The sequence below is a fragment of the Oxyura jamaicensis genome, chromosome 10 (assembly GCF_011077185.1).
Source record: "Oxyura jamaicensis isolate SHBP4307 breed ruddy duck chromosome 10, BPBGC_Ojam_1.0, whole genome shotgun sequence".
In the NCBI taxonomy this organism is placed as follows: domain Eukaryota; kingdom Metazoa; phylum Chordata; class Aves; order Anseriformes; family Anatidae; genus Oxyura; species Oxyura jamaicensis.
Window position 1 is genome coordinate 13,184,611 of NC_048902.1, and position 11,383 is coordinate 13,195,993.

Here is an 11,383-nt window from a genome sequence, read left to right on the forward strand (position 1 = left end):
CTCCAAAACTCTTATTCATAATTACCAGTCGCTTTGAATTGAGCAATGATGAAAGAACATGTTGTCTTGAAGATCATCTTGGAAAACCAATCCCAAGAAGGGGGTACAGGTGGAGCTGCAGCAAGCTCTGGTGCATTACAAATAGCCACACACTCCATCCCAAGAGATGGAGCCATGACCCCACGCACCCGAAAAACTTCACCACATGTACAGCCCTCCTTGAGCAAAGCCAGGACTGGTTCTGCCTGCATCCTACTCGGTTACACCAAGGGCAGGAAAGGTTTTGCACAGCATCAGTAGGTGAGGCAGAGCCGCTTCCTTAATGACATCTCAACCTTTTCATCAAAGCAGTCAGGCAGCTCTTTAGAGAAGGGATAAGAAAGCTAGTGCCAGCTATGCGAATAATGAATAGTTTTCCTCAAGCAAAACATAATTCAGCATGAACTTCACGTAAATGTTCTTTCCACCCACCCACAGATCTCCAACTGATTCTATCCAACCAAAATGCCAACAAGTAAAACCACCTATCCCTTAATTTGGTTATTGTACCACAGCATTAAGATTTTGTTTTACAGCACCTTCCTACAGCTGCCTCACCTCAAAAACTACTTAGATATTTACACAGTCTCCTTTTTTAAAACACATGTGGCACCTGAAGGGGGAAATAAAAGCAGCAAAAGGGAAAACTCCAGAGAAAGCTAGCTGGTATGCTTAAGGCATGCGTGCGTGGCAAGAATGTCTATCTCTAGGCCACAGGAATACTGCAAAAGAAATTCAGATTGGCAGGTTTTGCTAAAATGTTGAAATCCTAAGCCTTCGTTCTATTTACTGTTGAGAACCAAAGGGCTATAGCAGCTGAAGGACACCATTTAAAAATAAAAAATAATAATAAAAAAAGTCTTGAGTCAGCAAACACTTTGGAAACTTATGATGGTAGCTTGTCTGCTGAGCAGAAGAGTATCAAAATTTATTTGATTTACTACATCTCACAGAGCACAGGTTCATTTGTTATATCAGGAAGATTTCACAGACTACGCCAGGTAGAGGAGCACTTGATTTCTGTTAGAAGAAATAAAACTAACAGCAGCTATGATTCAAGAACCAAGTCTCAAGCTTAAATAACCTACAAGAGGAACAGAAGACTCATAAACCTACGTTCTTCACAATGCCCATCAGCTACAAAGAAGGAAGAAACTTCTCTGTTGCAATCTTATTCCACAAGTATCCATAATGGAAGTGTTATACTTTATTCTAAAATGTCCATGACAAAAAAATATTGCATAGGGGTTCCACGTCGCACAAGTCTGATCTGCTGTGTTTTGTTGTTAGTGAGAATCCAGCTGAGCCTCACCTGCGTAACAGGAGAACATTTCTCTTCTTAACTTGTAGCGTGGACAGCTTCTGGCGGAGAACCTGTAGAGACCTTCCACATTTTTCAGTACCTGAGTACAAGTGTAAGATTTGGATTCTGCAGACTTCACCGTGTGACTTTTGGGGAAGATATTAATGTTTATTTAAAACACCCTTAGCCCCACAGTCCACTGTCCTCTTTGCTAGAAACCACCACCATGATGAGAGAGCCAGAAGAACAGAAATGCCCTCAACATGCCAACTGCAAATGGTTGGAGCTCAGAGAAAGATGTCACCCAAACCGGCCCCGTGAGCCTTTAGCCTACACGGGGGCAGTGGGGTAGTGGAGGGGGAGCACAGCACCTCCAGCCCACTCAGCACCACGGCCAGGCACCTCCAGGAGCCGGGCAGGAGGGAGCTGGGCAAAAGGGAGCCATCCATCCTCCTGTGGGGCAGGCAGAGACCGACCACTTCCAGCCAAACTGTGCCTTACAACCAGAGAACCCCTCCAAAACTATTTTTTTGGAGGAAACTTATTTGGCCTTTTAAAATTTCTACAAGAAAGGAGATGAAGAATAATTATTAGGACTCCAGCCCACCTTTTAAACGTGCCCACACATTCAGAAGCTATTCTTATTTTCCAGTCTTCGTAAAAGAGCTTGAAAACGCTCCCTTGTTTTTCTCAGTGATGGTTCATTTACTTTAATTTCAACAATGAAAGTGTGTACTTCAAACCTTCACTGGTAAGTAAAAATACAATGCAGCCAAGATGCAATTGCTGCTCCCACAAACCTGATCACCCAGCAAATTAAATTTCACCCTTTTTTCCATGAAAACATCAACAAGATGAATTAGTAAAAGAATATTTATCCCAGGAACACCAAAATCTTTACATACCTCCAATAATTTGCCATTGTATTCCTAAGGCTGCTGAAAATCCCGAACAATAAAGGGAAGTTTTCATTATGCAGCCTTGTTTTCCACTGGTCACATCACTTCTTATTACAGAAAGTGCAGAGCAAGGTGACAAAGCTACTTGCAGACAAAGTCAATCTCTTAAGATGCCCTAAAAAAAATAAATCATCAGAAACCATCGGTGTCCCCATATACTGTGACATGAACAGGACTCGTGGGGGCAGTCAGACCGACCCGTTTCTCTGAGCTCTGTCATAGGGCCAGCCTCTGCAGGCCTCTGCTAAATGAGCTGCCTCTCAGCGGCTGCGAACACAGGAATTTAGCATCCCAAAACCTAGCTGACATTACTTCCAGGCTCTGAAGCTGGACTCCAAACGGAGCTAGCAGCTTTGTCTGCTGGACGCGGAACAAGGCAACTCCAGCTCTTCCAGAGCCATACTGGCTCTGCAGTACCAACAGCACTACATTTTTTTGGTCAATAAACAGCTCAAACATGAGTCAGAGGGCAGTGACACACAGTAGCTGGTGCCATTTTATAGCTAATTTTATGACTATAATCCTCTTCCTACGGCTACTGTTACAAAACCAGCACCTAATTTCAGGGGTGTCTGACTTGCCCTGTGATGACAAGGGTCACGGGGCATTGGGAAGACGAACCACTTTCCACGTGACAGAGGCTCAGCAAGTTCAAACACTGCTCTCATTCTGACGTGCTGGTCAGCCACCTAACCACCACCCTGGCCCTCTTCAGGACATCAATGAATAACTTAAAGATTCATGCCGGATGCAGTCTGCTTTTACCTGTCATGGTAATATGCGGAGATCGGGGATGCGCTGGGCAAAGCACCAGCCAAGTAACAGGACAATCTCTATTATCGAAAGAACTGAACTGTAAATTAAATAAGATTTGAAACTACTGACACGATCTATACACAAGAAGTTATTTTAATTCTCTTTGCATTTGAAATAACCTGTTTTACCTCAAATTTTAAAAGCATTTCCAGCTCAGCTTGATTTTCCATCCAGATATTATAGGCAATGCAGTTTTAAAAACACATGCATTGCAAGAACATGTCACAGCACCCAGAGGTCCACCTACCTTTCCTAATGGAGAGAGCCAGCAGCAACCGCTCCCTCAGGTTATTTACCCGCATGAAATTGTGTTCTGGATTATTACTGGGAAAGTACTGGAGAACATTTTTCAAAACCAGGCCTGTGTATTCCATCGAAACAGATTTTGCTTTTACCTCTGAGGAATACAAATATGCAGTGTTTTTGTTCTTTGCAGCTCAGTGATTTACTGGCATGCCTCTTCCCATAAAATATTTGCATATATCTGAGAGTCAAACTGTTCTGATACATTCTGTGTTTGCCAGGAAGTGAACGCTTCAGTTCAGTGTAACTGAACATTTAAAACAAGGACAGGCACCAGGAGAAATGGCAGCATAATTAACATACCAATGAAGAGCCCGTTGTTAATTACTACCCATTTCAGGCATTTTGTATGAGCAACTTACCTGAAAAGCCTTTCCATCTGTATGCTGGCAAAGCCAGTAATTAAACAATTCAACACCCCTTTTCCTTGATTGGAGAAAAAATATGTAATTATTTTATATTATTCTATTTGTCACATGCAGTTGGCATTTAGATGAGAAAAACAGCAGCAGCCCAAATCTAAACATTTAAAATTAATGTTATGAGCTGTCCTTGAACAAAACAGCAACATATATACATGTAGAGAAGATGTAAACTAATAGATGCTCCTAATTTGAGCCAATTGATTTTACCTTGTAGTAGCTGCTCCATTACATAAAAGGCTGCACAGTTGCTACTTAGAAGATGATGGACTTTTCTTTAAGGAGTTGCTATCAACGGAATGGAGACAACTTATAAACTGTTGAAAGACTTGAGAGAAGCAGCAGTACAATGCAGGATTCATTTCCATTTAGACAAGAGTAACAGAGAAGCCAATGCACAGCTCAGCACCACAGTCAAACTGTGGCAGTCACAGGAGTCATCAGAGAGGCAGGGGCACACAAGTGGAACGCCGAATCGAAACTGGAGGATAGAAATGTGGGAGATTGCCAGAATGGAAATAAAAGCTGACAGAAGAAAGGAGGAAGCTGAAAATTTAGAAGCATACGTGAAAATGCAGAACATCCAAAAGAAAGGATTTCTCTTTCTCCAAGTGCAGATGGCGTTGCCCAAGGAGGACTAGCATGCTTCAGGTACAAAAAAGGAAATTACATCTATCTTGAAAGCAGCTTCCAATTCATTACCCATTGCATGACCATGGTCATTAATTCACGCAAACAATAAACCCAAAACAGATGGAAGATAGTTTATTAACGTTGCCTTTTTCAACATAAATCCATTTGAAATGCTGACTACTCAAGGTAAAGTCGCAGTCATCTCTTCTGAAAAACATGGTGCTCTATGCTCGGTACCGAAGTTCCAAACCACGCAACTTACTCATCTAAAAGGCCAGTATTTGCTGAAATCCTGCAATACTTTGTGACAAAAATACTCCTTCAGAAGTAGGCAAGAAGGGGGAATTTGGTCCACATGAATTTTTCCAACCAATTCCTTTTCATTACTAACTTGATATAAACAACAAAGACTGAAGAAGCAAGAAAACCAAAGACAGGTATGAGAGCATCAGATCTACCAGTTTGAAGATCTTCCAAGAGCATGTGCTGACTAAATAGGGCTATTGTTTTTATTTCATCAACCAAAAGTATTCCCTCCATACTCAAATTAATTTGGATAAGCCGTTATCTAAATTGATACTGTGAGTTTTTTGGTTTTTTGTTTACTTTTACAATAGAAGATGAATGATTCACTTTTAGCATTTTTTTTCTTTGGTTACAATGTGCATCCACTTTGGATTATAACCAGAAGCTAAAACGTAGGGCAGCAGCCTTACGCAATTTTTCTCTTCCTTGTTACACAGATTGCAGGCTACACGTGGGGCGGCAGGAAATGCTTTACATTCGAACAAAGGAAACATTGTCAGCAAGAATAAACAAGTACCAATTGTTTATATACTGAGCGGCCACCCAAGTTCTCCGAAATTTCAAAATTTCAGTCTCTTTGGTCCAACGCATCTGTTTTCTTGCACTAACCATCTTAGCAAATGTGTGAAGGAGCACCTCTCTATTTTCAGATTTCTTTTCTAAATGGCCTTTATTGAGGCTGCTCTTCAGCGAGCAGCAGAACCTAGCTTGGGCTGGTGTCCATGCCTCCATGGTGCTGGCCAGGCTGAGCAGCTGAGCAGAGCGGCCCCATCCTCACCCATCTCTGAATGCTGCCGGCCACCCGAAGGGATGCTGCCACAACACAGACTGGAAAATCTGCAGAAGACCTACAAGAACCGAGATCTACATCCCCACGTCCTAAACTCAAGGCCCCTCTTTCCCCTTTCTATTACGAAATGTTAATAGCGTTATACTTTCTTCCGTTACCGCTGAATTAACGCATTTCCATTCTTACTTGTCAGTTATGAAGCAGTAAGTCTAAAAAAATTACCTTAAACTACACACATATCTGATCTTCACAAGCAATTTAAGCACAATCTCTGAATTCATCTTCATAATGACAGCCCCATTTCTGTCCTCTTAATAGCAATAATCACTAACTCAAAGGTGTTATTTTGCCTTGATTGTTTTGAAACGTTTTTTTTTTTTCCTTTCCTACCTAATCTCCACAGCAATTTTTCTTACTGGAAAGAAAAACCAGCAGTACCATCTGGTATTACAGCAATCAGCAATATCTGTTTTGTTTTGCATTCATATTAAGAGGCATGTGGAAACATTATTCTATTTGAAAAAATATTTGAAACTAACCACAAACTGCATATGCAAATTTTAAATAAATATTCAGTGATAAAAGAGATACTTTAAAATATAATGCTTTGGAATACCTGTAGATTAGAAATAACAACAACAACAACAACAAAATCAATGCAAGTTACTATTTTGTACAAAGTCCTGAAGGTCAAAACATTATCACAGAACAGTTCAGTAGGCATTATCACCTCACACCACTGCTTGACTGAAATAAGGACAAATTCTGCAGCAAGAAAGAAATGAAAAGAAGGAACAGACCTATAGTTTAAGGATCCTGTTAGCTAATGAATGTTCAGTTTTTGAGACTCGATTCAGCATTATCCTAGAAACAAGTCTACATGTTTTATCTCAGAAACATTAGGGCCCATTATAATCCCCATCAGTAGAACACTCCATTTACTCCCCAGGATGCTGTCAAATTCATTTTGGAGTTTACTGGATACTCTATATTGTAATGAAGGGCAAAGCTGTTACTACCATAGCAATAAAACACAACAAATTTGGGACTCTGCATTGAAAACACAATTTTGAAATCTAAAACACTGAATTAGATTTTTTAATCATCAATTTTAAAGCTGTACCAAAGCTAAAAAAAATAAAAAGAAAAAGAATTGCCAGGCTGTCAAAGCCAATTCCTTTGTGGGAACATGGAATGGGGTGGCAATAAACCTCTTCCACATTGCCTAATGTCTTAGCAGCCTGAGTGCAATGTAAGGCTGAAGTGTATGAAGTGTAACAACCCACTTCATTCCCAGAAGGACCAGCTGGAACGGAAGAATGATTTATCTCCACCTTGAACTCCCACGAGAAGTGAATGGACGCTGACACAACCAGCTCCCAGAACCCGTGCACTTGCTAAGACAGGAAGCCAGACACAGGGCTGAGTTACACGTTCATACAACATGACGTGTGCTGCTAACTCGTTAAAAACTGCAAGTAGAAAGTGCTCATTTAATTGTCCTTCCTTGAGGTTCAACCTCAGGCATTTTGTTTGTTTGCTTTTTAATCTTGCGTTAACCATAGACTAGAAGGACGCGCAGCTAGCTGCTGTGGTTGTAAGAGGGAGGCTTTAAGCCCCAGCAGCATACTTCTGCCACTGCCCAGCACCTCTCTCAATCTCAACCCAGCTCTGGCAGATGCCCTTGTGAGCCAGACAGGTTGCTGTACTTACTTGTCAGACCTTGGGCTCTCTGCTGAAAAATAAATCATTACAGGAACTTTAGTGACTATGTGAACAACTCAGCTACTGCTTGGTTTTGTATTTTCAATTAAATATAAGAGTACGATCCTAAGGATTCACAAAATCTTCAAAGATAGCCAAAAACATCCTAAGGGAACTGCCCTCTGGTGTAACTCCAGATAAGCTCTGAGTGTTTAATCTCACTGTTTCTACAGATCCAACGTATGAGCGTGTGGCATTCAGCAGTGTACCTGTGGGTACTACCTAGGGTGCCCCTTCCCTGTGGGGAAGAGCTGAAGGGGTAAAGCCAGACCATCTCCCATCACCTAAGCACAACAAATTTGTTGCTCGGGTACCATCTGTAAGCTTGAGCCAACTTAGTCACCCAAGGCCACATAAAGTCTCAGGAAAAGACAATGTTGATTTCATCAAGAGTTTCATGTTTTCTTCCCAATTGGGCTACTACAAGAACCACCACATCACATACTTCATCGCAAGTTAAGCAAAATTTGACCCTGAAGTAGTAACAGTTATGGACAAGTTTGCATTCCAAAAATACATGTATTTAAAACAGACGTGGCACTAAGTTACTTTGCTGCAAGCAGTAATTTATGAAATGCTTGTTACACCTCCACAATTTTTTTGTTCTTAAAACCCATTTAATATGCCAATCTTATTTCAGGAGGAAATAAATTAACTCTGATGCTTTGTGCCAATGCAGATGAGCTTCCCACACACTTGTATTGTGTTTCACACTTTGGTTAGTCATCCAGATTACGACAAACGAACAAAGTACTTCTAACCAGATCCTATTCCTAAGGTTAAGCGTGCAGGGAGAGCAAGAAAAGAGATTATTGTGCAGAGCCCCCGGCTCCCAGTGCGATGCCTCGTTGCAGCAGTGGACGAGCACCTTCACCACAAAGACCTGTCGCAGAGGTGGCCGTGTCCCTGCCACAATCTGGTCCTGACAATGCAGCTCCTGCGAACCCTAACATGGACGTGCTGCAAACTGCTCCCACCCTGTTGCAAAAAGAGCAGGGAAATGGATAAATCTGCATCTAACGTGGGAGAGAACATAACATCACAGAGCAGTGCACAGCTCTGTACCAGGAGATACCACAGGGAAAGATTTCCACATCCAGAATTACAGAATACCCAGCTTTTCTGTGTCTGATAATCCCCATTCCACTACCTAGAATATGACTAATGCCCCATGTATTTGTATTGTGGTAGCTGTAGGTTAATGTCCTGCCTAAATTATCAAATGTTATTAGAACCCCAGACAATTGCTTAATAAAAATTTAATCATATTGTAATTTCTAATCATCATTAAAGATGCTTAACAAGTTAATCTCTCTATTGTGCTCCCCTAACATCGTGGATCAGAAAGTCAGCTGGCGTAAGGCAGCACAGCTTCACCAATACTAATAGGGCTACTTTCATTCAACTCCAACTGAGGATCCGGCCCCAAAAGAAAAGAGCAGCCTTAAAATCCTCTCAGTAAAGCTTTTGATTCTGCTTCTCTATACTGCTTGGTGCTTAATCTAAAAATAGAATAACAAAAGCAACAGATTATCATGTTAAAAAATATAAGTCTAGATATGTCATGCACACAGCTCTATCTTCTGCTGTCCGTGGTAGAGCAAACGCAGCACTGCACTGCAGAGGGAAGTCTACTGTTCTCATCTCTTCGCAGCTCAAAGTCTCCTCGTTTTGCCTTTGCCCATGCACAGCTACGTTTGTCTGACAGCAACGCTCGCGCACAGATAACGTGGGAGGGTCATTAATTGTCTGTCAGCCCAGATCTGCTCCCGCTGCCTAGACGAGGAGTGAGAAGACGCTCTGCAACCTCAGCTTCGCATATGCATGTGTAGGCTCGTGCCAGGAAACCAACACGCTTCCTCATCCTTCCGGAGGACAGCAATCTTTGCTTAGGAGCACTTGATGACTGCACAGCAAGCCAGCCTTGTTGTGCTGGATCACTGCACTGCCAGCACGCTTGGTGCTCGCATTCAGTAAGTTTCCCATTGCTCTCCCTGAGTTCACAACACCTGGGGCACAGGGGAATGACCAGGAAGCCCTGCTCCAAGGCTGCCCTGCAGCACGTGCGTACCCAAACTCCTTCAACCACATCTTTGGTGACTCCAGCTGCAGGTGGGTAGAAACTGAGGTGGAAAAGGGTGGTGCCAAAGGGCTGCCAGGCTGCCACAAATCCTCAGCAGTTTCTGCACAGACCTCTAAGCAATCAGGGCTGTTCCTTCTATGCGTACCTTGAAGGAGCAGATAGGAAGAGGGTAAACCAAACTGCTCCCCCAAAAAAGCTGTTTGTATCCGCCTGTGCCTGCAAAACCACTCACTGATTCCAGCTACACGTGCACACACCGGAATTCTCCATTATCATGCATGACATGGTAGCCTGGAAGCTACATAATACTCATTTAATAATCTGTCATTAAATATTGATTTTCATTTAATATATAGAATTCTGAAATGAAAACTCAATCTGATTGGCAAAGGTTTGTTGTTCCTGCTTACTTTATTGACACTTACTGAAACAAACCAACTGTGTACACCAAAACCTTTACCTTCAGAGTGAAAGCTACAAGAACATTTGAACGATTGTTGACATTTCCTCCAGGAAGCCCTTAACAGCCAGAACTGAAACTGACCGAAAAGTGACAAAACGTAACCCAGTATTAAAACAGGTAGGACCGGAATCCACTTTTGGTAAAAGTGTCCCCCATTAGTATTGAGCCCAGCGCAAGATCCGCTGTCCCATTTGTGTTTTATGTTGGATACTCGATGATACAATACCACATTGACCCAAGTACCTTACCCAAACACGTACTACGGCACCTCACACAAGCCCACTTTACACCACCACGCAGTTAATGAACCAGATGTTGTGCCTCACAGACACACATCACCCCAGGGAACCTCTTCCCTCCACAAAGAATTTAAAGATAAAACTTTAGTGAGGTCTTTCTCATAATAAGTTATTATGGGAAATTGATTTATGGCATCTTTTGGCAGGGAAACGGGAGCACACCAAAGGACCTGCCGGCCTTGAGGTGCTTTCCTTGGGTTTTGACATGCTGCTTTCCCTTCAGATAGCGTGGCTGGGACAGCGGCAGGGCACCAAAGACCGGGCGTAGGGCACCATACACCGACAGCAGCCCCCGGCCCTCAGCCTCTCCCCGCTCCCCTCTGCCCCCGGGTGCTTATGCACAACTCCTCCGGGCTCCCGAGGTCTCCCCCGGGCTCAGTGCGAGGCCGCCCGCCCGCCCGCTCCTCCCGGCTGCCGCCGGCCGCCGCCGGTCCCGGGGCGAGCCCGCTCCGAGCCGCGGGGGAGCGGGGAGAGCCGCGGGACTGTCCCCGTGCCCGTCCCGGTCCCCAGGGGCGGTGTGTGCCTACAGCGGGCCGGGGGCGTGTGGTGCGGCGGGGCCAACGTGGGGCGAGACGGAGACCCTGCGGCGCAGGGGGGCAACGGCAGCTACTCACCGGGAGGGTTTACAGCCGCCGGCGTTGCCATCTTGTCTCTGAGAAGGATTAAGATAAATGCATAGAGGGGAGGAGGGATGCTCTGAGCAGCCCGGGGGAGGCGGGGGAGGGAGAGGCAGCCGGGGCGAGGCGAGGCGAGGGGGGCGCCGGGGCTGCTCCCGCCCCGGGGACCCGGCGGCGGCGGCGCTCCCCGCTCCGTGCGGGGCGGCCCAAGATGTCCGATGGCCCCGCGCCGCGTCTGCTCATGCGCCGCGCTCAGTGAGCATGTGCCGGGCGGCCGCACATGTGCGCTGGGACCGCGCCCGAGCGGGACCCCCGGCCGCCGCCCCCCGCGAAGAGCGGCGGGCGAACGCCCGTCGCCGGTCCGGGACCAGACGCCCCCCTCGGGACTCGAACCCGCGGCCCCGGCAGCGGTTCCTCGCCCGGCGCGCAGCCCCCTGAGGGAGATGTCTCGAGCCCAGGCCCGCGCGGGGGCGATGAGGCGCGGCCGTGTGGGCGCCGCTGAGCGGGCGCCGGCACCGGCAGCCTGTGGGGGCTTTCTCCGCTCGGCAGCGCTGTTTCTGGGGGGTCCCAGCGATAAGGGGAGCCC

General features: G+C 45.1%; 1 protein-coding gene across 5 annotated transcripts in view; it reads right to left on the reverse strand.

Annotated features, from left to right (window-relative positions):
• The window catches only part of ARNT2 (aryl hydrocarbon receptor nuclear translocator 2), a 103,585-nt gene extending 92,544 nt beyond the window's left edge, over nt 1-11,041 (reverse strand). For 4 of the 5 annotated variants that reach the window (XM_035335625.1, XM_035335623.1, XM_035335624.1 and 1 more), the window contains exon 1: nt 10,795-11,041. In XM_035335625.1, the coding sequence (XP_035191516.1) occupies nt 10,795-10,825 (31 nt within the window). In that variant the 5' untranslated portion in view covers nt 10,826-11,041. The remainder of the gene's footprint in view (nt 1-10,794) is intronic. The other variant, XM_035335626.1, reaches the window with a different exon arrangement.
• Between the last annotated feature and the right edge of the window lie 342 nt (nt 11,042-11,383).